The following is a 27,949-nucleotide window of genomic DNA, read 5'->3' on the forward strand; positions in this document are numbered from 1 at the left end:
ACCAACCTAACAGGCATGTTTTTGGACTGTGGGAGGAAGCCGGAGTACCTGGTGAGAACCCACACATGCACGGGGAGAACATGCAAACTCCATGCAGAAAGACCCCCGGCCAGGAATTGGACCCAGGACCTTCTTGCTGCAAGGCAACAGTGCTACCCACTGCGCCACCGTGTTATTGTTTATACAATAAAGTTAAAACAAAAAACTTTTTTAGCTATTAGCTAAACATGCCAGATTAGCATAGTGCTGTCTCCAGTTATTTTTCTGTTCATAGATATAAAAATCTAACACTGTAGATAAAATACATAGATGATAGATAACATTTGTTTAATTTATATGTAGAGCATACTAATAATTATTATTATAAAAAATAAACCAAACATTAATATTAGATATAATCTGACTGAATTATATCTGTTTAACTTCCACCCATCGGGGAAACCCAGCGAGATTTTGCAAACAATGAGCCGGGAGTCAGCTGTTCTCTGGGGGTTTAGGCTCCTCAACCACCCGGTCAGCTGACAGCTAGTGAGGCGAGCGGCTGCTGGGGCGGCGGACATCTCCGAACACGTCAGAGCACCTGAGCAATTAAGCGTCATCTTGATAAACTGATCAGATATTTTAGGTTTAGACAGCTACATCCTCGTCTAAAAACATTGTAAAAGTTCAGTTGTTTCACAGCTTTTCTCTCCTTGAAAGTAATTAAACTGAATTTTCAATGCAAACTAATTCATTTTCAGTTTAGTGAAATTCATTTTCAAACCAATGCATTTAATTTCAAATTACACAAATACAGATTCAGTCAGAGCAATTCAGTTTCTGATGGCAGAGGTTTCTTCCCATAGTCCAGTCTTATTGGGAGAAGTTTTAATTTATTTCAGTTTGCTGATTGTCCACATTGTCTGCTGTCTGTCTTTGTCTCCTCCTGTCCACCTGCTGATCTCAGGTCTGCAGTCCCTTTTCTCAGACCTCAGCAGTGTCTCTAGGGAGCAGCAGGTGGCGCTGTCCGAGCTCTTCAACAGAATCTCCTTCATGCAGAGTTTCCTCCTCATGGAGGCCCACAGTTTGAGCTCCTGCTGCTACAATGCTGCTGCTCTCTGCACCTCTTACCTCATCACCTCCACCCCACGCTCCTCCAGAGCCAGGTAACTCCTTGTCGCCCCACCTTCATCTGCAGCCAGGTGAAGCTAGTTGTTCTGGAGAGTCTCAAGGTTTTTATCACTAATTTCGACCTCGGCTAATAGGTTTGATTGGATCACTTACCGATGATAAACCAGGTCGTTTAAATTATTCCCGAAATGTTTTTTAATTTCTGATTCTACAGCAGTGGTACGAGGCAGTACTACTTTATACCAGCAGATGGAGCGGTTGGACTAGTTGGAAGGCATGTAAACAAGTTCCTGATCCCAGTCATGGGATGATGATCCATAAAACTGTTTCATGTTGATGAGTGGAACATCTACACAGTAATTTCAAGGTGGACAACTAAAGGAAGAACCCACAGAGAACCTTTACTGATTTTGTTCTGGTTGAACTGATGGATCACAGTCAAAACTTAAGTTTTTCTTCCTGGTGGTGACCCCGTTCTGATCTGTGGGTCGTTGAACAGGAATCTGCTGACTTTAGATTGTCCTCTGCTTACCTGACATGCTGAGAAAGGAGCTTTTAGAAGGCATCATTGTGAACACGCCTGTTTGGATAAATCAGACCAAGGTTCTGGATTCAGTTCAGGCTGACTTCATACTGCTGAGCCTCCATCTGCTCTTCTGGATTAAATGATGGGTCTACTCTGGAAGATCCAGTTCCTTTTGAAGTTCCCTCTTGAGTCTTCAGTCAGCTTCAGTTTCAGAAGATGATCCAGAGAAACCTGTAGAACCTTTAGAACATAACAGACAGTTGTAGCATACCTGTGTGTTTGCTGATTTTAACCTGATTATCTCCTGATGTTTTCTGTGTTCAGGTTGGTGCTGCTGGCTTTGGTGTGCCTGAACTTCTACTTGGAGAAGAAGATCTACCAGTTTGTGCTGAGTTCTGATCATCCGGAACACCTGCACATGGTCAGTACGCTCACCTGGGGCCTCATGTACAAACACTGGCGTGGACTTTCTACTAACACAGTTAACATACCTGCTTCCTGTGGATCCAGCACACCTCCATCCACATATCGGTGTACATGTGGTTCTCCTGGCTGCACAGTCCAATATCGTGTTTTCTCACAGGACAAAGAAGAACCCAATGAGAAGTGTTGAAGATGCTCCTGAATGAGGCGTGTAAACACACTCAGCAGATACTAATATTTTCAGATATTCGTCCATGACTTTGATGGATCCACACACTGTAACTGTAAATGAATGAAGGAGTGAAGCTGCAGCATTTCAGTCTTTACATGTGATCTTTCACCCAACTACTGATGCTTTTCCTATGCTGCTCATTAGAATGAAGGAATCGGGCCAGACTACCTCACCACACCATTGGTCCAAAGCATTGGTGCATCACAGATAAGCTGATGGGATGAAAAATTTTCCAGTTCATGTTGAACTTTTCTCAGTGAAGCTGCTTTTATTGCAGCATAGGAGCAGCTGATTGCTTCAGGTACCTCAGGAAATCTAAGCTGTAACATTGGCCCATTCAGCCCCTTTGATGGAAATGCTGAGTGACATGGTGCTCACCCGTCTGCTAGATCCCTCTGAAATGCCTCTTTTGTTAGGACCCCCAGCGGGATCTACAGGTGAAAAACTACAGGAAGCACACAGCTCTTCTCGGTTCTGCATCACAAGACGGATTTCACCTCCAAGAACCTCCAAGATGAGATGGTCTTGGGCCAGAAAATCCTGTGTCGCATTTTCTTATCCTCTGATGATGATGAAGATAATAAAGATATTAGTAATATCAAATAATATTAATGAACACCATGTTCAAACATAAGGGTGTCCATCAGTGCACTTGGCACCAGGACACCCTAGGCAGGAGGTTGATGATCGACTTTGTTGTCGTATCATCAGACCTTCGGCCGCATGTTTTGGACACTCGGGTGAAGAGAGGAACTGAGCTGTCCACTGATCACCACCTGGTGGTGAGTTGGATCCACTGGAAGAGGAGAAAGCCGGATAGACTTGGCAGGCCCAAGCGCATAGTGAGGGTCTGCTGGGAACGTCTGGCGGAGCCCTCGGCTAGGGATGTATTTAACTCCCACCTCCGGGAGAGCTTTGACCACATTCTGGGGGATGTTGGAGACATAGAGTCCGAGTGGACGATGTTCTCCGCATCTATTGGCGATGCTGCTGCCCGTAGCTGCGGACGAGGCAAAAACTCTGGCCTGGGAGGAGTTCGGTGTGGCCATGGAGAAGGACTAACAGTTGGCCTTGAAGCGATTCTGGCAAAGTGTCCGGTGCCTCGGTGGGGGAGCAGTGCTTCGTCAACACTGTTTACAGTGGGGGTGGGGAGCTGCTGACCTCGACTGGGGACATTATCGGCCGGTGGAAGGAGTACTTCGAGGATCTCCTCAATCCTGCCATCACGCATTCCCTGGTGGAAACAGAGGCTGGGGACTCTGGGTTGGACTCTTTCATCACCCAGGCTGAAGTCACCGAGGTGGTTAAAAAGCTCCGCGGTGGCAGGGCTTCGGGGGTGGATGAGATCTGCCCTGAGTACCTCAAGTCTCTGGATGCTGTATGGTTGTCATGGTTGACACGCCTCTTCAACATTGTGTGGCGGTCGGGGACGGTGCTTCTGCACTTGCAGACTGGGGTGGTGGTCCCTCTTCATAAGAAGGGAGACCACCACAAGGGGACCTCCTTCATACGAAGGGTGTGTTCCAACTACAAGGAGATCACACTCCTCAGCCTCCGTGGCAAGGCCTATGCCAGGGTATTGGAGAAAAGATTCTGACGGAGTTGGGGGGCCCTTTATTAGGGGCCATCCGATTTCTGTTCAAGCGAAGCAGGAGTTTGGTCCACATTGCCGGCACTAAGTTGGACCTGTTCCCGGTGCATGTTGGACTCCGGCAGGGCTGCCCTTTGTCACCGGTCCTGTTCATAACTTTTATGGACAGGATTTAGATGCAGCCAAGGGCCGGAGGGGGTCTGGTTTGGGGACCAGTGGATTTCGTCTCTTCTTTTTGCAGATGACGTGGTCCTGCTGGCACCCTCTAGCCAAGACCTACAGCATGCGCTGGGGCGGTTCGCAGCCGAGTGTGAAGCGGCTGGGATGAAGATCAGCTCCTCCAAGTCCGAGGCCATGGTTCTTGACTGGAAAAGGGTGGCTTGTCCTCTTCAGGTTGGAGGGGAGTTCCTGCCTCAAGTGGAGGAGTTTAAGTATCTCGGGGTCTTGTTCACGAGTGAGGGAAGAATGGAGCGGGAGATCGACAGACGGATCGGTGCGGCTGCCACAGTAATTCAGTTTTTCAATTCAGTTCAGTTTTATTTATATAGCACCAATTCACAACACATGTCGTCTCAAGTCTCTTCACAAAGGGTTTGAATGGTGCTGGTTGTTGGGGAGGTTAGATTAAACTACTGAGTGTTAAAGTTTGGAAATTTTAGAACGAGCTATGTGTAGCTGTACTAAGTAAAATAATACACTGATAAAGTTTGTCCATCTAGAGCCCACTGATGGTCATTGTTATACTAAAAACCACAATGATTGGGATACCTCTCTCTGTCAGACTGATTATAACCATTAGAAAAGAGAAGGGGTCATACAGGTAGCAGAAATGGAGGGTGTGTTTGCACCTCAACCTGAAATAACAGCAAATAATGCAAAATTGGAGAGTAGTGTGAGAATGTAGCGAAGAGGGTGAAAGTGGTCGTTATGTCTTCCAGCAGCCTAAGCCTATAGCAGCATAACTACAGAGATAACTCAGGATAAACTAAGCCACTCTAACTATAAGCTTTATCAAAAAGGAAAGTTTTAAGCCTAGCCTTAAAAGTAGACAGGGTGTCTGCCTCACGGACTAAAACTGGGAGCTGGTTCCACAGGAGAGGAGCCTGATAACTAAAGGATCTGCCTCCCATTCTACTTCTAGAGACTCTAGGAACCACCAGTAAACCTGCAGTCTGAGAACAAAGTGCTCTGTTAGGAACATATGGACCAATCAGATCTCTGATGTATGATGGAGCTAGATCATTAAGGGCTTTATATGTGAGGAGGAGAATTTTAAATTCTATTCTGGATTTAACAGGGAGCCAATGAAGAGAAGCTAAAATAGGAGAAATATGATCTCTTTTTTAAATTTTCATCAGAACTCTTGCTGCAGCATTTTGAAACAGCATCAGTTAGTTCTTGTTAGCATCGCAGGAGGGCTAAATGTTGGCCTGATAGTAACTCTACTGTGGACCAGCTGCATGACTTTGAATGATGATGTTCACAGAGAGTGATGGATGCTCTGAGTTTTAGTTATTATAGTTTAAATGACTGTTTGCTCATGTCTGCCTGCTACATACCACAGTGCAGATTGACTGCAGCTCTTTTAGGGTCTTTAGCAGATGATACCAGCAGCTTTAGTGACGGTATAGTTCATTATAATTTTGTTCATAATTAGATATTAAGTGTAGATCTTATTTACAAGGTGAACAATAAAAAAAACCAAAGGTTTTATTTTGTTTAGATCTTTTTCTCAAATTTTTGTTTCTATGTCATCTCTTGTTTTTGTCACATACTCTAAACAAGATTTGACCACATCATTGGTCAGTCTCTACGAATTGGTGCGTGTTTCATCTGACAGCTTGAGTACCGGAGCAGGCAGTTGGACTCCAGTAATCTGGTGTGAGAACAAGTTCTCATTTTCATCAGAACTCTTGCTGCAGCATTTTGAATCAGTTGAAGGCTTTTAACTGCATTTTGTGGACATCCTGATAGTAACGAATTACAATAGTCCAGCCTTGAAGTAACAATGGGGGAGCTGAGCCAAAAAGCAAAGCTCTCGATTTACGGGTCGGTCTTTCTTCCTACCCTCACCTATGGCCATGAACTTTGGGTCATGACTGAAAGAACGAGATCCTGGATAAAAGCAGCTGAAATGAGCTTCCTCCCTTAGAGATAGGGTGAGGAGCTCGGACTAGACTAGACCACATCGAGAGGAGCCAGTTGAGGTGGCTCGGGCATCTATACCAGATGCCTCCTGGACGCCTTCCTCGGGAGGTGTTCCAGGCACGTCCCACCGGGAGGAGGTCCAGGGGACGGCCCAGGAAACGCTGGAGGGACTATGTCTCTCGGCTGGCCTGGGAACGCCTTGGGCTCCCCCTGGAGGAACTGGAGGAGGTGTCTGGAGAGAGGGACGTCTGGGCGTCTCTGCTGAGTCTGCTGCCCCCGCGACCCGGTCCCAGATAAGCGGAAGATGAAGAGTACGAGTAGTATTAATAAAAATGATAATTATGATAATGATAAAGCCAGTTGTTGTTGAGGGTATTGCATATCTTAGTACTTGCTACAATAGTTTGTGTACAATTCTTTCTTATTAAGGGTCTAGGTGTCACCAAAGGGTCCAGACTCTCTAGTAACGTTCATAGGCCGGCCATGGAGCTGCTCACCTTTATACAATCACTTTATCATGATGCATCTGGATGCTTGTGTTATAAATGGCGTACAGCAGGTTCTTCTGCATATACCCTTACTGTACATGAGACCCCTGGAGCTCACCTGGTGCAGGTGAACTCTAGTCGCTCAGTGTGTGTGTGTTGTGTGTTCAGGAGCTGGTCTTGGCGTATGTGGGCATGCTGCGGCGCCTATCGGTGTGTGTTGGAGTGTGTGTCCTACTGCTGGTGTGTGCTCGCTACAGAGACCCGGTTCAGCAGAGCCTGCTGGTGTTGCAGCAGCTCAGAGAGACGCACAAAAGCCTGCAGGAGGCACTGCAGCGTGCAGGTGAGTGTTCTGGTGAGACCACATCAGGTGCAGCGGGGTTGTGGCTTATTGTAGCCTCTTTTTGTTTTCAGAGAGATTAGCAGATGAGAAGAAGCTTGAGGACTGTCAGCTGGATGGAAAGGTGAGGTCAGCAGGAGATGAACACACCTTAATCACCTGATGCTGCTTCCTGATCTGGACCACCTGCTGCTTGTTTTCCAGAGGAGCTCAGAAACCAAAAGAGCAGAGAGGCTGGAGAAGTTCAGCATGATATCATCAGTGGCTACAGACTCCTCCCACCAGTCTCCCCTGCAACATACAGGTCAGCTGACTTTAGAGAGACTATTATTTTAACAACATGTTATCAGTCAGGTAAAACTAACCTGACTCATGTTCCCTGTTAGTGGGAGATGTTCACAATGATGGGAAGAGGTGATCCTATGCTTGTGGCTGAAGTTCAGCAGATCCATGATATTCTCATGTTTCTTCTTGATGATGGTGTTTCTTTAGATCAGAGTCTTAACTCCTACCCTCTCTTCTGCCTGTCCACCAACACATCTGGTTGGTTAACATCACCTGGTGAATTATCTGGACCTGAAAGTCCCATAGGATCTTCACCTCAGCTTTCTCAGTGTCTCTTGGTGGTGTCTCAGCCCATACCCTGGGCGCCCCACCCCTGCAGTAAGGCTGCAGTGAATCAGTCAATATTTTTAGTTGACTAACAAATGTTCTTGATCTCATGTTATGTTTCTAAAATTCAAGAGAGTCAGATTTTTACCTCTAACCCAGTAAATCTTGTGCTCCGAGACAGACACAAAGGATTCTGAAAATGTTATTTTATTTAGGAACCAGAAGCTGACTTCAGGCTTTTGTTGCTGAGCCAGATTTATTTTATTGGCTTTAATGTAGATCCCGGTGGTATTTTTACAGAATTTGGGCTAAAATAACCTTTAAGAAGCTCCTTAAAACATTGAATATAAGCAACCAGACTTTTTACTGCTAAATATTAAAGCAGGTGTAAAAAATCGACATATCCACAACACCTTTTTCACTTTTGGTTGAACTTTAATGCAGCGGTTCAGCAACGGCAGCATCTCTCTCTTAATTCAACATCATAAAAATACTGAATAAACAACAACCCCTCAGAGCCGAGGCTTTAAAATAAATCATTGAATGTTTGGAGACCTTTTGTTACCGAATTATCCCTAAAAATGTCATAACACAGTCAACTTAAAATCCAGATAAAAGGTAAAGAACCTCATTCCAAAAATGATGGAAATATAATAATTGGACTGGAAAGGTCTCCTTCTACTGGTGAATGGAATGGGAAGGTCTTCTTCTAAAGGCGTGTTCAGACCGAACGTGAATAACGTGACAGGAGTGAGTCATTTGGAGTTGACAAACACTGAACTTTTCTATTTATTCGCATTGCGTCTATAGCACAAACGTTGTCATACAAGCCCAGTTGTCAGGTATGAAACTCCCAGCAGTTTCTCAGGGTAGATCTATGTTCATGTAGGAAAGTATTTCACTTTCAGATGCATCTGTCAGCAAGCCTGATTTCTAGGTGGCCGATCAGCCGTTATTACATATTTATTCAATACTTATGGCTGCCATGCTACATTCTGTTGTCACATCAGATCTTGCCTGGTGCATTTTGCTGGTCCTCGTCGTAAAATGTTTAGGCACAAAAATGTTTATTATATTTAGGAGATGTGGACAGTTAGATGTGGCTGAACAGGTGCTCTGCAGTGGGGATACAGCGCCTGTAGTTGGTACCCCGGAGGCTGATTCGTCCCCCAACGTGGGACAGCAGGTCCTCAAACTGGGTCCCGTATAGACAGACGTACCGCTGCTCCTGGAGTAGGTGGTGGTACTGTCCAAACTGGTTCCGTCTCTGGTGAACGGCTTTCCATAAATAAAGTATTGTGACTCGCTCCATGTTGAGTTTAAACCGACAAGCAGCACATAGAAGCTCCTCCTATTTGATGATGTGATGGAGCGAGTGGAGCGTTGTCGTCCATTAGACACGCCAAGTGCTGGCGAAATGTCAGGCGGGCGACAGCACGCAAATGAGGCGAAAAAACTGCTCAACTCGCAGTTATTCTGAACACACCTTAACAGTGGAAGAAGTTTTTCAACATTTTCAAAGGTCCAATGGGTCTAAAGTGTTGACGTACTTTCAGCTAAGAGCTTCTGGATGATCTGAAAGTTTTGTGGCTAACCACAGTAGAGGGCATGGGGGATTGACAGCAGGCAGAGATGGACCAAACCTTCTGCCTTTTTCTACAATGCTGAAGGTTCTCTGAGGTTAGACAGGTTCTCTGTCTGCTTGGTTTTCCAGTTTTCTCCTCATGTTTTACTGATGAACTTCCTGTGTGTGCAGGTCTTAGGCCCAATGTCTGTAAAACATTTAAACAGATCATTTTTCCTTCGGAGCTGAACTGGGAGCAGCTCTGTCTTGTCATATTCAACATTTTATCAATGCTTAGTTTTATTACTCTTATTCATGCTGGAGGCTCTGAATAAGAGCCTTTGAAATATAAAACAGTTTATATTTGGTGGGATAAAAAATAAAAACTTTTGTTAAAAAGTTAATATCATTAGAGTTTTTGGGAGGAAAATAATGAAGTTGGAAATGTGTCAGTGGTCCATCTCACCTGATCTCCTCTGACCTTCTCCTAGGTTCTCCTTCAGGTCGGAGCATACATCTCCTGTGTCACTCCACCTCCCATCATGCATCAGTTCAGAGCCCAGGCCGACATCCACCCCCCTCCTCCCCCCTGGTCTACAGCGTCCTGGTGGAGACCAGGAAGGTGTGTCTGCAGTGATTTTTGGTCGCATGATGAAATCATCTCTGTGTTTCACCAGATCAGCTGTTACTGTTCCAGCCCCAGAACATTTAATCATGTTTTAGAACCTTCTTATGAGTCTTCAGCAATCTGGTTCTTCATTCTTCTTCATAATTCACTGAATCTCATTCACCCCCCCAGCCTCGTTACTGCCTGAGGAATCGCCGTTCAGATGTCCTCTGAGGGACATCAGCCGTATTCTGCTGCCGCAAATTATTTTATTTTTGTTTTTCTAAGGATTAATAAAAATGTTTTTAATAAATTGTCACGATGATTTTGATGATGCTGCTCATTGCTGCCCCCTGCAGGACAACACCTGAAGAACCTTGATTTGGTTTCTGCTGTGGTACAACTGATTCTATGGAGGACCAATCCTGACAAAATTAAAAATAAAAGCAGAAATATAAATGTTTTGTTTTTCCTTTTCCTTAGACATGCCTTTGTTCTTTTTACATTTCCTCATCTCTCTTTTTCCTTTACCGTATGCATTTCTCCTTAAGTATGCAAATGAGGAGGGCTGCCTTCTTCTCTCCAGCTCCTCTCCTATTGGTCAATAAACAGGAAGGAGGAGGATCCATGTGCAGGCCGAGGGTGTGTCCCAATTCAGGGGCTGGATCCTTCCAAGTTCGTACTTGTGGGCCGATTACATCACAGCACGGCGCGTAAGGTCTGTCAGATGCTGCCGACAAATGTGTCCTTCTTTTGCCCGATTTGAAGGATGACTTGTGAGTATCCTTCGTGGTCCATCTTTTCCCATGATTCATTGCGGGTCGAAGCGGTTTGGTCAAACAGGGGCAGCCATGGCGGACCACAGTGGCAAAAGCTGTGAGTTACTACGGTGGGAGCAGAAAACTCCGAACACGTCGGAGCACATTTGAAATTAAGCGATGTCTAGATAAATCAAGCAGATATTTCACGTCTACATAGTTATATTCCCGCACTAAAAACATTGTAGAAGTTCATTTGTGTCACAGAAAGAGTAATTTTTCACAGTTTACTCACAGCTTTTGCCACTGTGGTCCGCCATGGCTGCCCCTGTTTGACCAAAACGCTTCGACCCGCAATGAATCATGGGAAAAGATGGACCACGAAGGATACTCACAAGTCATCCTTCAAATCGGGCAAAAGAAGGACACATTTGTCGGCAGCATCTGACAGACCTTACGCGCCGCGCTGTGATGTAAACAGCCCACAAGTACGAACTTGGAAGGATCCAGCCCCTGAAATGGGACACACCCTCGGCCTGCACATGGATCCTCCTACTTCCTGTATATTGACCAATAGGAGAGGAGCTGGAGAGAAGAAGGCAGCCCTCCTCATTTGCATAATTAAGGAGAAATGCATACGGTAAAGGAAAAAGAGAGACGAGGAAATGTAAAAAGAACAAAGGCATGTGTAAGGAAAAGGAAAAACAAAACATTTATATTTCTGCTTTTATTTTTAATTTTGTCAGGATCGGTCCCCAATATGATCCCTCTGAACGGATCCGTTCCTGACCAGGCTCTGAACAGGAGTTGTTATGGGTCTGATGGTCACAGCTGGGTCTTACAGTCTGCTGCAGTTCAGAACCGGTCAGGATGAGATGTTCCACTGAGGAAACCCTGGAAACATTTGGATATTTTCAGGAACCATCATCACCAGTGTTCTAGTTCTGGAGGCCCATCCTGCCACAAGCTTGGTTCCTCAGACTGTTTTGCTGCACTCTGTCCACAGTTCAGATGTTTCAGTCTTTGAATGATTGGGTCAGAACATAAGGCTTTCTGACTGAACCAGCCATTGATCATCTGTGTTAAAGATCAAAACTAATTAAATTTTATTAATTAGTCTGCTGCCAGCTGGGGGCGCTGCAATTAGTCAGAAACCATGATGGTGGCGATTCCTGAACGCTCCTCTTCCTGTCTGTCTGCTAAGTTTAACGGTTTAAAAAAGATATCCCACTCCGTCACGCTCCTCCAGGTAGAAGGTGACGGCCGTCCCCCTCCTTCCTACTCCTTACAGCCAAAGCTCCGTCAGATACAGTCAGCAGCCAGACCCCATCCTTATGGAAGCTCAGCCTCTCTTTCCTTCAGGTACTTCACCAATTAGAGCGCCACCTACTGGACAGTGCTGCAGTTTTTAGTTGGACCTCTCATCAGTAAATGTGCTCAATCCTCTGAAGAACAATGGACCTCTACTTCGAGCTTTCACTCTAACTGTGGGCTAGAAGAGAATTTTGGAGACCTTTCAAACTTGTTGAAGTTCTCAGATGTTCTTCTCATGATGAATTAGGTTGACTATTAATGTGGAACATTCTGAATGTGAACCGGTCTCTTTATCTTGTGCAGTGATGTTGGAAACCCTGAAACGGGTTCAGACCAGAGGACGTTTCTTCTACCAGAACCGGCTGATGTTATTGGTCTGAGTCCAATGAATGTGAGTTTGTCCATTTTTAGTATTGGCTTCTTCTGATTGGCTGTTCAACAGTTCATGATGACTCCCTCCCTGGGCACTTCCAGTAGATACACTGCTCAGCATAGTTAAACTCATCTGGATTATTTTCTAGTGATGGTTTTAAGCTCATCACCTCTAAAAGTGAGTTAACAGCAGACAGGATAATACTTGTCATGACCAGCAGGAGGCAAAAGGTGTCAGAAGATCAGACTAAAGTTCTGCCTGATTAAAGAACTTCTAAAAACCTGAGTGGGACTGGGCAGGTGGAGGTCACTGCTGGCTGACTGCTTCTTCTGCTGCCCGTTTAAGAAGGAAAAAAGGAAATGGAGTAGCATGGAAAATGTCCTGCTGGAATTCTGCTCCCCAGTTTTCCTTTTGCCCCAGATTCCAGCCTGAAAAAAACAAGAAGCAGAGAAAATGAGAACCAGACGACAGAGCGAGACGGAGGGAGGGGGAGCAGCTCTGGGATCAGATGTCTGGATGGAGGAGGAGGAGTTCTGGTGTCAGTCTGCTGCTCAGATCAGACCCTAACTCTGCTCAAACGACCGAGCTGCTGTTTGGATAAAACTGAAAACTTTCAAAGGGAGCTGGAATGTTAAAGGAGGAGAGGGACCAGGACCAGAGCAGAACCAGGATCAGACCAGGACCAGGAGCACAGATGGACCTCCTGGGAGAGGAGAGCTGAGTCGGCACATTCATGAAGAAAACTACAAGGAGACTGTAACACCACTTCAAGACTCTTCAGATCTGATCTGAGAGCAGCTAGGGGGGACCGGGTCCCTCAGTCAGCTGATCTGAGGACAGATTTTATTAGGACCGTTTCCTCTAGACTGAGATGGAGTCCATAACAGTCAGAACATGAACCTCCTGAAAGAGTGACAGAAATATGGAAAGATGGGGGACAGAGGGAGGATGAAAGAGGAGAGACACCAGAACCAAGAGACCAGACCAACACAGGGATCCAGCAGGGACTGAAACACCTAAAGCTGGACTTTAGTCCTGAATGGGGCCCAGTGTCAGGTCAGTGTCTGCTGTAGAAAATCAGAACCAGAATTTTTCTGTCTGTGGTTCCGCTGAGACAAAGTAACTGTGAAGAACCATTGAGGGTAAGAGCTGGAGCTGAGTCCACCTGAGAAGGCCTGGAGGATGATCTGAGGCCAGAAAGACTGTGACCTTTGACCTGGCCTCAGGTACCTCTACAGGTGTTGGCATGCAGCTGAACCGACCTCGCAGCGCCCTTCTGGGGGTCAGCCTACCTGCTTCCTCCTTCTCCAGCCAGTACAGCACCATGAGGTTCTCCTATCACCTCCACACTGCGGCACACAACAGCAACAGTGCCACCCAGAGGACAGGTGAGTTCATTGCTGCCTTTGTGTGTGTAAAACAGGGGTCCTCGGGTGCTGCTGCATGTTTCCTGCTCCATCTGACATGGTCGTTCACAGGTTCCTCCAGAACCTGGTGTCAAACTGAGGTGGCATGTCCATTGTCTGAATCAGCGGTGTTGGAGCAGGAACACATGGAGGACACTGGCTCTTCAGCACCAGATTGGCTCACCTGCAACAAGGTGAACCAGGAGACATGGATGAACCTGTAGTCTGTGAACTGGATGTTGGATGCTCAGTCATCCAGGACATGGATCCAAGAAAGGTTAAAAAAACAAAACGACTGGACTTTAGTTCTTGAGGTTGAACAGTACAGCAGAAATCTGAGACCTCCTTGTCTCTTCAGAGTTGGTTCTTTTGTTTGGTGAAAATAGCTTCCTTCATTCTTCTGTCAAACCATGTATCTTAGTTCAAACTATGAACACTCTGGTCCTCAAAAGATTGTCCCTAATCCTGGAGGTGTGGCTGCACAGCTGAGCCCTGTCCTTAGGACCTGGCTCTCCTGCCTGAAGCCATGGAGCAGCGGCTCAGTTTCTCCAACATTAAGGTCTGGGTGTTCCTCGCTGCTCTGAACTGCAAACACCACGCTGCTCAGATTGCATGTTGTGTCTTAGTGAACCAACCTCTGTCTGAGAGTTCTGTTGGTTCTGAAATGGACTGGGATGTTAGGAAAAAATCTTAGATGTTCTTGTAATGTAAGGGATAACAATGTTTTAGATGGATGGATGAAGGAATGAATGGACCTGGATGGATAGACGGACATGGACTGATGTCTGGATTAGTATGTCTTCTTCTGCTGCTCTTGGACGTCTTGTGTCTAAACTTTACCTCAGGGGCAGGGCCTGATGACCTTCAGCCATTCGTTATTGTTTCAGGTGGCTTCACACAGATTTAGGTTCTGGAGATCAGCCTTTGGACTGGCTGTCTGGTTCTGGTCTCCAGGGTTCCTGTGGTTTGTGGCTGCAGGTCAGAAGGGAGCTCTTCATCACATTAGAGTGAATCTAATCAGATAAGAAGCTCGTTAACTGCAGCTGAGGTCACATGATGCTACCACGTTTAGCAAGGAAATGAGTCACATGACCACGTTGCACAATAATCCAATCATACATACACACACATCGCGGACCGGGCCGTCTGCTGTATGCAGGTTCAGAACCAGGTTAAGGTTATGTTAAATTCATCTCTGTTCTCTTGGTGCTGCAGGGTTCTGTTCAGTGTTTCCTTTGATGGGACCCACTACTGCAGGAAGAACCGAGCCAGATCATCATGTGATTGGTTAATAACGGATCAATGAGTGTCTCCAGCTGGACGGATTGTTTTATAGGGTGAGACTGAAGTAAACGTGTGACCCAGTCACATGAATCTGGTTCTGGTTGGTGAACTTTCTGCAGCCCGTTTATTTTGTTTGGGTTAGGGGTCTTCATTGTGAAACAGCAACCTCTGGTGGTAACCATGACAACTCCCTCAGTTCAGAACTTGTTTAGGTTTCAGTGTTCAGAGAGGAACCGAGAGAACATCCAGGACCACATCAGAACCACAGATTAGTGGGTGGAGTGTTTTTTGGAAGACCATAAAGGATTGTTGTCATTTAATCCTAGGATGGTGGGTTTCTTGGGAACCGGGATGATGGTGGATCGTTTGAGGCAGGAGGGGACCTCACATTTCTCCAGTGACTTATTGAAGATCCTTGTGAAGATCGGAGCGAGTTGATTTGCACAGGCTTTCAGGCATGATGGGGAGACGTTATCAGGTCCTCCAAATATGAGAGAATCCCAGTTTCCTGGGGTCATTAAATGCATCATCAGTCTCTGCAGAGTTGGGTCTAAACATGTTTTCTAGTTTCAAGCTGTGTTATGTCCTTTTGCTGATACTGAATAGGTTCTAAATGGTCCAAAGATCAGGACCCGTATTCCCAGAGAACCCTGAGACTACTAGTAGCTCCTAGTGACAACATTCTAAGAAAAATCTAAGAATTTTCCTGGTTTAGATAAAAGTTATTCATGAAGCATCTTCAGAGAGCCTCCTCCTAACGTGAGGAGATGTTCAGAGCAGTGAGGAGGACCTTTAGTGAACCTAAGAGTGTCTGAAGCAGAGAAGATGGAGGAAAGACAGAGAGAAAGGAGAGATCTTCTCCTCCAATGAACAACAGTGAATGAATAAAACGCTACCAGCTCCATGGTGCAGAGATCCACCTCCTAAACAGTCGAGTCAATGAGAACAGAAACTTCTAGAACATTCATATAATTATTAATATAGAGATAAGATTAACTTTATCATCCCTCTAGGAGGAAATGAAATAGTTTCAGCAGCAGGACAGGTTAAAGGTCAACCTCTAGTAAGGTGATACTAGGAAGGATCAATAAATACTAGAAACAATAATTAATAACCATGAATAAAAAGTGAACAAAAAGTTATCTGGTGCTGCTATCTCCTCTCTAACTTCTGAATGCAGCAGGAACCAGAACTGCTCACATTCCAGGCTGGTGCTGAAAGCAGAGGGAACGACGCATTGATCTACTGGGAATGTCTGTTGGTTCCCACCGTGATCCCAGAACCAAATCTACCTTTAACACTCCTCTCTTCTCCTCCACCAGAGGACATTTGACCAAACTAAACCTCATTCAACAAGAAGATCAGAGTAAAATGCTGAATATGAACATGAAATGACTTAATATGAAATAGATGCAGCATGAAAACAACCAGCATGGAGAGTAAACGTAATAATAAATCATAATAATGATGATCATGTAAATAAGCTACGTTCAAACATGTTGATGCTGTGTGACAAAACATTTTGGTTAATTTCAGTTGATTATTAGGAGTGCATTTGTTTTATCGTTTGTGTCTTTTAACAACCAATCACAGCTCTTAAAAGACAGCTTCATACCTAACAACTCTTAAGCTGAGACCCCTTGGCAGGAATGTTTGGGCTCAGTTAGGAACTCTCTGAGAGACTCTGAGGATCTCTGTGAATTCGGACCCTGATGTTTGGTTTAAAGGGAAGTCTGGAGGAACTCTGGGTTGATTCCTTGATCGATGAGAAAAGATGGTTGGAATCAGATCGGATCAAACATTTGTTCTCCTGCTAAAAGATTTTTTTTCTGTGTGCGGTTCCACATTCATTGTCAGTTCTGGTTCTGTTCTGGGTGTGTGTGGGTCAGTGGAACAGTCTCCTTCACAGTGAATGTGTGTGTTTTCCTTATACTGGTTGAGGTCAGAAGGTTAACTGCTCCTCTGAGATAGACTGAGATAAGTCAAGGCAGTGCGACACCTGCTGGATGTGTTCTGCTCTGTGTCGGAGGACCTGGTTGGGTTTCATGCAGATGACATCGCTCACAGCAGAACCGCATTAAAAACCTGGAGGACCGATAAAGTGCCGCTCATTGAAACCTGTAAACAGAACCGATGGCATGTCAGAGGTTCTGCTTACAGAGGTAGGCTCTGGCGCTGACATCACGTGAGTACCTGTCACCTTTTCTTTTAATTTGTTGCCATGGTAACCGAAGAGGAAGAGAGAGAGAGAGAGAGAGAGAGAGAGCATCCCCGCCCCCTCCCTCTGCGCCGCCGCACGCGCACCGGGCAGAACCAACCCGCGTGGATCCACCGCCTGATCCGTCCTGAAGCAGTAGCCTGTCGGTTCGGAGGGTCCGAACCGGTCCGTGTGTGCCTAAGTGTGCGTGCGTGCGTGCGTGTGTGTGTGGGTGAGCCGGTTTGTTCTGCTGCTGAGGACCGGGGGAGCCGCTCTCCCCACGCACCAACGTCTCTTTAATGACCGGATTTGTGTTCTGCTGCGCGATGTACATGGACCGAAGCAGCGTGAGCAGAGGTGAGTCCGCAGCATCTGCAGCGCGCGCGCACACACACTCTGCGAGGAGCTGCGCGTGCACGCCCAGCTGCAGCGTGCTCGTGTCCTATTTTTCTGTCTGTGTAGAATAATCCCAATGCCGTGCACGCGCACCCACTGACCGACATCCCCGCAGTGAAATTGGGCTGCGGGATGCTGCGGGATGCTGCGGGATGCTGCGGGATGCTGCGCGCGCCAGATGTGACACTGATCTGAAAGCAGGCCCCGCCGCAGTCACGTGACCCTCCTGCTGATTGATCCAGCCGCTGATCGATGAGCTGCTGTCTGTTTGAATCCACCAGCAGCCAATCAGGCAGCCGAACCGAGCCAAAGCGTGCGTGTGTGCGCGTCCACTGCTGATCGATTGTGGAGAAGCCGATGTTTCTGTGAACCCGCACATGTATGACAGCGACGTGTACGCGTGGGCATCAAAGGGAGCAGAGAGAAACGCTCCTGATTGGACTAGAACCGAGCGGGCCTCGCAGCAGAACCGAGCATGCAGGTTCTAAGCAAAACCTACATAGGGTCCTTTAAAGGACTAATGGTTCTGAAAAGATTCATGTAAAGATCCGTTTCAGTGTTTTAATAAGCAAACAGAATCAGGTTTAAACCATACGTCTGCAGAACCATCTGCAGGAACCTTTTTGTGGTTTGAATGTTGTGTTTTCTGGAATGTTTCAGTCCAGTTCATCAGCTTCTTCTGAGCAGGATATTTCCCCAGAAGAAAGGAAACTGTGTGAAACAGCTCTCTAGTTATCAAGGAAGAAGAACTGCAAGGGGCTTGTTGGACAAACAGATCCAGAACCTGATGGTTCTGCGGTTTAGAGATCTTTAATACTGCTCAGACCCAGAGATTTCTTCCACAGATCAGATCCTGCAAGTTGCAGCAGATTTCTAGTTCTGCACAGCTGGAGCTGTTATGTAAATGGACTGAATTTATGACCACTCAAAGCGCTTTACATTAGAGTCACATTCACACACACACACACACACACACATTCATTAACCAATGCACAGGTCGGTTGTCAACTTAAGGTTCAGTGTCTTGCCCAGGGGCACATTGACATGAGGCAGGGGGCAGCTGGAATCAAACTATGGATTGCAACGCAGCTACTCTTTCCACTGATCCACAGCTGTGTCTGTTCCTGAATATTCCAGTTGTTTGTTAGATGATAAATTCAGACGAGACAGAGGTTGACGTCTTTGGACCGGAGTCTTTAAAAAAGAAACTGCTTAGTCAATCACTTAACCTGGATGGCATTAAATTGACCTCTGATAATAAAGTAAAAAACCTTGGTGTTATTTTTGACCAGGACATGTCATTTAAATCCTATATTAAACAGGTTTCTAGGATTTCCTTCTTTCATCTCCAGAACATTGCCAAAATTAGAAATATCCTGTCCAGGAGAGACGCTGATAAACTAGTTCATGCATTTGTTACTTCAAGGCTGGACTATTGTAATTCTTTACTATCAGGATGTCCACAAAATGCAGTTAAAAGCCTTCAGCTGATTCAAAATGCTGCAGCAAGAGTTCTGATGAAAATTAAAAAGAGAGATCATATTTCTCCTATTTTAGCTTCCCTTCATTGGCTCCCTGTTAAATCCAGAATATAATTTAAAATTCTCCTCCTCACATATAAAGCCCTTAATGATCTAGCTCCATCATACATCAGAGATCTGATTGGTCCATATGTTCCTAACAGAGCACTTCGTTCTTCTAAATTTCTGCATGTTTGAAGATGCAGGTATTTCCACAGGAGGGGTGGGAGGCCACCTCCTTTTGGGCACATGTAAAATCTTCCCAGGTGAATGCAGAGTTCTGTTGCATTAGGGAGACTGTTCAGTTCTGCTGGACACGTTGGTGCAAAACTATTAAAAATATTATCCATTTTGTACTACCTTTAAGTGCTGACCTAATAACTGTTCTAAGAGAATGTTACAGTAGCGGGTAGTTCATATTCTAAGGGCAGCATGTAGAAAATGAACAACAGGGGAACCAAAGTTGAGCCTTGGTGAACACCACAAAACAGAGATGTAGTAGAGGTGAATACGACTGAAACCAATTCAAAGCTAAATCACTAAAACCAAGAACCTGTCTGAGCAGGAATCAGGAATTAATGGCCTACCATCTCAAAGGCTGAAGACAGATCTAGGGAGAGTTCTAAGAACATCATTAGAACTTCTGAGAGCAGTTTCAGGTCTGTGGTGGGATTTAGAACCAGACAATAACATTTCACAAATGTCTGGAATCTAAACACATCAGCTCTGTATTCCCAAATAATCCTAAAATGAAAAGTAGCTCCTAGTGATGTCATTCTAAGGAAAATCAGGGAATTTCTTGAAGATTTTTCTTAGTGTCCCTTGGTCAGATAAAAGTTATTCATGAAGCATCTTCAGAGAGCTCCTAACGTGAGGAGATGTTCAGAGCAGTGAGGAGGACCTTTAGTGAACCTAAGAGTGTCTGAAGCAGAGAAGATGGAGGAAAGACAGAGAGAAAGGAGAGATCTTCTCCTCCAATGAACAACAGAGAATGAATAAAACGCTACCAGCTCCATGGTGCAGAGATCCACCTCCTAAACAGTCGAGTCAATGAGAACAGAAACTTCTAGAACAATCATACAATTATTAATATAGAGATAAGATTAACTTTATCATCCCTCTAGGAGGAAATGAAATAGTTTCAGCAGCAGGACAGGTTAAAGGTCAACCTCATTTATTTATTCAAATTGGATAAAAAGTTTTTCTATCTAAGGAAACCCAGCAGATTGCATCCAGTCAGTGACTTGCAGCATTCACTCCTCCTGGATGAACATGTAGAGACAGTGGACAGTCACTGGTGTTGACTTTGCAGCAATCCCTCATACTGAGCATGCATGTAGCGACAGTGGAGAGGAAAAACTCCCTTTTAACAGGAAGAAACCTTCAGCAGAACCAGAACCAGGCTCAGTGTGAGCGGCCATCTGGCATGACCCACTGGGGGTTAGAGAGAACAGAGCAGAGACACAAAGAGAACAAAGAAGCACTGATCCAGGAGTACTTTCTATGGGAAAGAAAGCTAAAACATTAATGGTTATAGCTCCTTTAGTCGTTTCATCTAAGATCTATCATTGGTTAATTACTTTGCATTGATTACTAGGAGCGGACTTGTTTTTTTTGTGTTTCTTTTAACAACCAATCACAGCTCAGACAGCGTCCCACCTAGCAACGAGGTCAACCACACCTCATCAGTATAGGAAGTTCTGTCGTCTCCTCAGAGTCACTCTGAGCAAAGAGCTGAATCAGTCTAAAGCTGAGACTCATTGGCAGGAAAGTTTAAGCTAAGTTAGGAGTTCTCTGAGAGACTCTGAGGATCTTTGTGAATACAAGCCCAGAGGATTATTAAAAACAAACTTCTCAAGAACCTTTGGCAATAGGCTGCTGGTTCACAGCTTGATATTGGAGATCTAATTGTCAGTGAAACCATACTTGGATGCACCGTTTGAAATGGAAGGCATTCCATAGTAGAAATTGATAGTTTGGTTTTATCCAGTATCTTCTCAAGATCAGAAAAAGACACTGGCACAAACTGGTCACAAAAAAGCTGAGCCCAACAGAAATCTTCATCAACTACTGCTAGAGTGGACAGGCCAGAAAAGGAATGTATGGTGATCTCTATTAAAAGTTTCTCCACAGAGTGTTTAGAGAAACCAGCAGCCAATCAGAGTCACCAGGGTTTGAGAACAACATCTGGCCTATGGCTGCTGTTTGAAACAACATTTGAGAGATAAATAGATTTAGCTGATTTCACACATTCTGTGATATTCAGACAAACGGTCAAGAGAGATGTCAGCAGGAACATGGTGGCTGTTCTTTTCCCATTTCCTTTCTGCCCAGTCTCACATCTGGTGGTTTACCATTCAGCCAGGTTTCTCATCAGGACATTCAGAATTCAAAATGTCCATGCAAATGGAGTTAGAAAGGTCTACACAGAAGATCCAATTACTCTGCAGAAAATAAAACCAGCAAATGGTCTGCAAGATGAGTCTCACATATTACTAGATGACATCTATTTAGTCCGAAAGATAAAACCAGGTCGGATTTATGTCCTTCGTTGTTGGTGGGACCTGTCACTGACTGGGTCTTCTTGACATCCACCTTTGCCAGTGGACCGAGGACAGTTATAAAATCCACATCCAGGAAGGAGAAGTTCAGGAAATGGAGCAGAATTTTCACCAATATGAAGCCACCTCTTGGTCTAAAACAGAATGTTTAATTTACACTACTAGTTAGAGATTTCTGGAGTTCGGGTTATATTTATGAAAAACCTATAAAGTTCAAACTACAGTGATATCTTGAACATACAACATTCAAGAAGAAGCATGCTATGGTGATTCCTTCATGTCAAACAATGTATTAAAACCAAATCCAACAGCAGTGGTGGGTAGACCTCAACATGTCTCAATAACGTGTCATGTGACCTTCAGCATCAACTCCGGCTTGACCACAACGTCTCCTGCTGATCACAAGTTGACCTATTGTCCGCTGAGGCATGGCATCCCACTCTTCGTGAAAGACGGTCCTCAGGTCATTGAGATTCTGGGGTACAGAGTTACGAGCCTCTAGACGGTGACTCGGATGATCTCAAAGGTTTTTCATGGGGTTCAGGTCTGGAGAAAGTGCAGGTCACTCCATTCCAGGTACACCAGTCTCCATCAGCGGTTCCTTAATGATGAGACCTCGAGCATTGTCTTGCATGAAGATTAAATTATCCTGTGTTGTTCATGCAGAGGCCCAATAACTGGACTGATTATGTTATTCAGTTAGTATGGGCTTGTCACTCTACCATTTAGAGTTTCGGGCAGTTCAGTATTGACTAGACACCGTAACACCTCCACCACCAAAGGCTGGTCCGATGACAACGTGGCTGATGCATACAGTGTTGTTTTAGGCAGCCGTTTTAGTCTTAGTCTTTTGGACGAAAATGCTTATTAGTTTTAGTCACATGTAGTCATTTCTATTTGTGATAGTTTTAGTTCAGTTTTGGTTGACGAAAAATCAAAAAGGTTTTAGTCGGTTTTAGAAGAAAATTGTGTATTCTCTTTCTTTGTATACAAAGTACGCCTCTTGTAAAGGTCGACAGCAGAATACAAAACACTCAAATGTAGATACCGTACACACACATATACATATATATATATATATATATATATACAGTACAGACCAAATGTTTGGACACCTTCTCATTCAAAGAGTTTTCTTTATTTTCATGACTATGAATATTGTAGCTTCACACTGAAGGCATCAGAACTATGAATTAACACATGTGGAATTATATACTGAACAAAAAAGAGTGAAACAACTGAAAATATGTCTTATATTCTAGGTTCTTCAAAGTAGCCACCTTTTGCTTTGATTACTGCTCCACACACTCTATTCTGTTGATGAGCTTCAAGAGGTAGTCACCTGAAATGGTTTTCACTTCACAGGTGTGCCCTGTCAGGTTTAATAAGTGGAATTTCAAGCCTTATAAATGGGGTTGGGACCATCAGCTGTATTGTGCAGGAGGTGGATACAGTACACAGCTGATAGTCCTACTGAATAGACTGTTAGAATTTGTATTATGGCAAGAAAAAAGCAGCTAAGTAAAGAAAAACGAGTGGCCATCATTACTTTAAGAAATGAAGGCCAGTCAGTCCGAACAGTTGGGAAAACTTTGAAAGTGTCCCCAAGTGCAGTCGCAAAAACCATCAAGCGCTACAAAGAAACTGGCTCACACGAGGACCGCCCCAGGAAAGGAAGACCAAAAGTCACCTCTGTTGCAGACGATAAGTTCATCCGAGTCACCAGCCTCAGAAATTGCAGGTTAACAGCAGCTCAGATTAGAGAACAGGTCAATGCCACACAGAGTTCTAGCAGCAGACACATCTCTAGAACAACTGTTAAGAGGAGACTGTGTGAATCAGGCCTTCATGGTAAAATAGCTGCTAGGAAACCACTGCTGAGGACCGGCAACAAGCAGAAGAGACTTGTTTGGGCTAAAGAACACAAGGAATGGACATTAGACCAGTGGAAATCTGTGCTTTGGTCTGATGAGTCCAAGTTTGAGATCTTTGGTTCCAACCACCGTGTCTTTGTGCGGCGCAGAAGAGGTGAACGGATGGACTCTACATGCCTGGTTCCCACCGTGAAGCATGGAGGAGGAGGTGTGATGGAGTGGGGGTGCTTTGCTGGTGACACTGTTGGGGATTTATTCAAAATTGAAGGCATACTGAACCAGCATGGCTACCACAGCATCTTGCAGCGGCATGCTATTCCATCCGGTTTGCGTTTAGTTGGACCATCATTTATTTTTCAACAGGACAATGACCCCAAACACACCTCCAGGCTGTGTAAGGGCTATTTGACCAAGAAGGAGAGTGATGGGGTGCTGCGCCAGATGACCTGGCCTCCACAGTCACCGGACCTGAACCCAATCGAGATGGTTTGGGGTGAGCTGGACCACAGAGTGAAGGTAAAAGGGCCAACAAGTGCTAAGCATCTCTGGGAACTCCTTCAAGACTGTTGGAAAACCATTTCAGGTGACTACCTCTTGAAGCTCATCAACAGAATACCAAGAGTGTGCGGAGCAGTAATCAAAGCAAAAGGTGGCTACTTTGAAGAACCTAGAATATAAGACATATTTTCAGTTGTTTCACAATTTTGTGTTCAGTATATAATTCCACATGTGTTAATTCATAGTTTTGATGCCTTCAGTGTGAAGCTACAATATTCATAGTCATGAAAATAAAGAAAACTCTTTGAATGAGAAGGTGTGTCCAAACCTTTGGTCTGTACTATATACACTGCTCAAAAAATAAAGGGAAGACTTAAACAACACAATATAACTCCAAGTAAATCAAACTTCTGTGAAATCAAACTGTCCACTTAGGAAGCAACACTGATTGACAATCAATTTCACATCTTGTTGTTCAAATGAAAAAGACAACAGGAGGAAATCTTTGGTGATTATCAAGATACTCAATAAAGGAGTGGTTCTGCAGGTGGGGACCACAGACCTCTTCTCAGTACCTAAGCTTTCTGGCTGATGTTTTGGTCACTTTTGAATGTTGGTGGTGCTTTCACACTCGTGGTAGCATGAGACGGACTCTACAACCCACACAAGTGGCTCAGGTAGTGCAGTTCATCCAGGATGGCACATCAATGCGAGCTGTGGTAAGAAGGTTTGCTGTGTCTGTCAACGTAGTGTCCAGAGTATTCAGATTCATAGTCCCAACATATATAAGGGCGTCCCTGGGTGGGCATTATCATGAACAGCTTGCACTGTGCATAAATGAGAATGAATAAACCACAACTGCACATTATTGATGCACCAAGTGATTAGCTTAAAACCAGCTGTCACTGATCACAATATGACTCAAAACATCAGAGTTCTAACATCAGCTGTCACTAATTATATTTAAGAGAACAGTATAATTTGTGACATTCCAGGCGTTCACAATTTTAGACTTTCGTCAAAATTAATAACTCCAATATCTCCGTGCTAATAACAATCAACTCTGCTACATAGGCAAAATTTTAGATGTTCTGACTCAGTCTGGTTTCTTCTGTGTAAGCAATGACTTGAGACTTGGTTTAACTTCAGTTAACCTCTCTGTCCAGACATTTGCTACACATTTGTTTCCAGAGGCTATGTTTTGTGTAAGACCACAATTTGAAACTGAATTAACTTTGCAGTTAATTTTAGTATCTGAGCTAATTTTGATGCATGTATCCATTCAGGAACTTTATAGGTTGTTTTATGTTTTTAAAGAACAAGATTTATTGCCAGATTAAATCCCAAATTTAATCTATTCCATCCTGCCATGAAGGGGGGTGAATCAAAAGCCAAATTGCAATTATAACACTTAAGAGGTATAGCAATTTTTTTTTCCTTTGCATTTTGAAACAAATTTCCCTTAAAGGTTAAGAGTAGTGTCTAATCACTAGTTCCTCCCAAGAAAGGTGAAAAATTAATACTAAAATCACAAAATATCTTTAGAGAAAGGAGTAGCATTGTAACACTTAGAGCATAGTGTTGTCACAAGTCACAGGTTGAATGATCAACTTGTGCGCCTATTTTACAGTCATACAAATGTTTCCGATATATGTATAGTCAAAGATAAATATATAGCTGGACATACATTTGTTAGATGTTGTTGCTCTTAGCAATATTCTGATAACTTTGTTGTTGTTTTGTAGTGTCTGCCAGAATGATGGAATAGAACTCCACTATGAATTCAGCAAACGTGGAGATGCAGAAGGTTGTCGTTGCTGATCTCATCCGTTTGTCTCCAGATGAGTGGGATGTTTTAAATCAGTTTGACCTTGCTGCATGTGATGAGAGGATTCAGGAGCCCTAGGGGGCCATGAGAGACGCACATGGTTCTCAGGTGACTCAATCCAACCTGACCCACCACCACGTGCACGAGTCCATTCATTAGAAAGCTCTCATTTAAAGCATGAGAAAACCTGTTCCCTTCCCCAGAGGTTAGATCATGATCTTTCACCATTTCATGAACCTAACCAGTGGGACTTCTCAGATGGACGTGGTCCACCTTGGGAGCATGGGGTCCGTTTTAAGCAGCTTGTATCCCTTGCTAAGGACATAGAAGTTTTTGATCCAGGTAGCCAGGAGTCAAATATTGATGCTTAACTGCTTGAGGTTGAACATTGTCTTCTTGACTTGCGTTTTCCTTCTGATCGTGAGAATCTTAGGCTTATTCGGAAAACAACAGCTAATAGTGTTCGTGTGTTCATAAAAACTCTTCCTCCCGAAATTAGTGACAGCTATTCAGCTCTCTGCCAGGCTCTTACAGAGGAGTACTATGTTTACAGAGATTAAGCCGCTGCCACTATTAATGCTTTTGTTACTGGCACCAGATCTAGGGGAACCTGGGCCAGCAGCAAGCGCCACACAGGCTGAAGAGCATTGTGCAGCTAATACTCTGTGAATCAGAGAGGAGACATCGATTAGCGTGTTGTCCGGGCCAGAGCTCGTTTAATCTGAGCTGAGCATGCCCAGAACTGGAAACTTTATCCTCCCTGGCAGATCCACAGTGGCACGAGAGTGCCCTCTACTGGACTTATAAAATTTGCATGTACACAATATAACCAAAAATAGCGGGGTATTATTTCAACAAAGTTTTTTTTTTTTTTCTTGTAGCCATTTTTTTCAACTCTCTACACTCTCCCCCGTTCTAAGAGATGTCTCCAGACATCTGGAACTGAAGTAACAAATGTAACGGTGAAAAGTCAGGTTTGTCACTTCGTGTCTCAAAATGTTCATTATTTGTCCAGTGTCACTGTACTAACATGTCCATATTGGCATAGGATAACAGCGGTCAGATGAAGCTGGGTAAGACAGCACGGGGAAAGGAAGACATGCAATCATCAGATTTACTCCAGGTTGGTATGGGTGATAGGATGGTTGACCCAAGCGGTCATATGTGAAGAGCTCTCGAGGTTTTACCCCTCTGGCTGACCTCCTTACTGGTGCCATTTCTTCTCCTGGTGTGTGCATGTCAGGTTCGGTGTTATCTTCTAGCTCCTCCAATCCTCCTTTTTCCACCTCATTTTCCACTAATGGTTTCTCCATACAGTTCTTCAGTTAGGAGTGCCACTGGAGTTACAGGTTCTGGGACAACCACTGTCTGATTTGAACTTTGCTGTTGCATTTCAACATTCTGTGTTAAATGTCTTGCAGGCTGAAACTCTGAAGCTGTCGCTCTGAGGTCACTGTGGAGATTTGACTGAGGGACAGGGTGTCTTAGTTTCCTTCTTTCATAAACAGGGATAGTTCTGAGGACATAGCGGTACTCCTCTTCCTCATCCAAGTTGTCAGAGTTCTGTTCAACTGTCAGATTGTCATGATCCTGACATTCGCTTTGTTTTTTTGTTTGTTTTGATGGTTTAATCTGTTCATCTTGTTCCAAGGGCCAATCATTAACAGGTAGCAGTAGATTCCGATGCAAAACACGAATGACTTTGTTTCCAGTTTCTGGTTGCACACGGTAGATAGGCCCATCACCAATCCTCTCAACAACTCGATGAATCTTTTTCTCCCAATAAGCACGGAGTTTGCCTGGACCACCTCTCTCTGACAAATTTCTTGCAAGAACCCGATCTCCTGGTTGTAGTGCAAGGCCTTTAATATGTCGATCATAATATTGTTTCCCTTTTGCAGAAAATTTTGCACTATTCTCTGAGGCGATTTTATATGCTTCCTACATCCACAAAGACGATTTTTGTGCATACTCAGATCTGGAGTGTTGCTTCTCTTCAGATTTTAAATCAAACAACAAATCAATTGGCAAACGGGAATCTCGGCCATACAGAAGAAAGAAAGGGGAGTAACCTGTAGCCTCATGTTTGGTACAATTGTATGCATGAACTATGTGTGGTAGGTAGTCTTTCCACTCAGATTTCTTTTTCTCACGCAGGATGCGGAGCATCTGAAGAAGATTTCAGTTTAGGCGTTCAACTGGGTTTCCCTGTGGATGATAGGGACTTAATAAATTCTTGTATTTTAAGAAATTGTGTGAATTCATTCCATATATGTGCAGAGTTTATGCTGTTCAATAATGT

At 44.4% G+C, this 27,949-nt stretch overlaps 2 protein-coding genes and 1 long non-coding RNA gene across 4 annotated transcripts in view; 2 read left to right on the plus strand and 1 right to left on the minus strand.

The window, feature by feature from the left end:
• The window catches only part of LOC124873531, a 30,937-nt gene extending 20,974 nt beyond the window's left edge, over positions 1-9,963 (plus strand). The window contains exons 4-10 of the mRNA XM_047374238.1: positions 947-1,145; positions 1,961-2,057; positions 6,687-6,858; positions 6,930-6,979; positions 7,060-7,159; positions 9,523-9,653; positions 9,831-9,963. Of these exons, the coding sequence (XP_047230194.1) occupies positions 947-1,145; positions 1,961-2,057; positions 6,687-6,858; positions 6,930-6,979; positions 7,060-7,159; positions 9,523-9,653; positions 9,831-9,872 (791 nt within the window). The 3' untranslated portion in view covers positions 9,873-9,963. The remainder of the gene's footprint in view (positions 1-946; positions 1,146-1,960; positions 2,058-6,686; positions 6,859-6,929; positions 6,980-7,059; positions 7,160-9,522; positions 9,654-9,830) is intronic.
• On the minus strand, positions 8,239-9,633 carry LOC124873537. Its single transcript, XR_007039563.1, has 2 exons — positions 9,498-9,633; positions 8,239-9,239 (listed from the first exon to the last, which is right to left on the minus strand). It is a non-coding gene; the product is annotated as an uncharacterized LOC124873537 (long non-coding RNA).
• Positions 9,964-11,127: 1,164 nt separating the features above from the next.
• fgd1 (FYVE, RhoGEF and PH domain containing 1) overlaps positions 11,128-27,949 on the plus strand; it is a 49,621-nt gene continuing 32,799 nt past the window's right edge. Inside the window, exon 1 of one of the 2 annotated variants that reach the window (XM_047366419.1) lies at positions 11,128-13,471. In XM_047366419.1, the coding sequence (XP_047222375.1) occupies positions 13,330-13,471 (142 nt within the window). In that variant the 5' untranslated portion in view covers positions 11,128-13,329. Of the gene's footprint in view, positions 13,472-16,987; positions 17,328-27,949 lie in introns of those variants that run through there. The other variant, XM_047366425.1, reaches the window with a different exon arrangement.

The sequence above is a fragment of the Girardinichthys multiradiatus genome, chromosome 1 (assembly GCF_021462225.1).
Source record: "Girardinichthys multiradiatus isolate DD_20200921_A chromosome 1, DD_fGirMul_XY1, whole genome shotgun sequence".
Lineage (NCBI taxonomy): Eukaryota > Metazoa > Chordata > Actinopteri > Cyprinodontiformes > Goodeidae > Girardinichthys > Girardinichthys multiradiatus.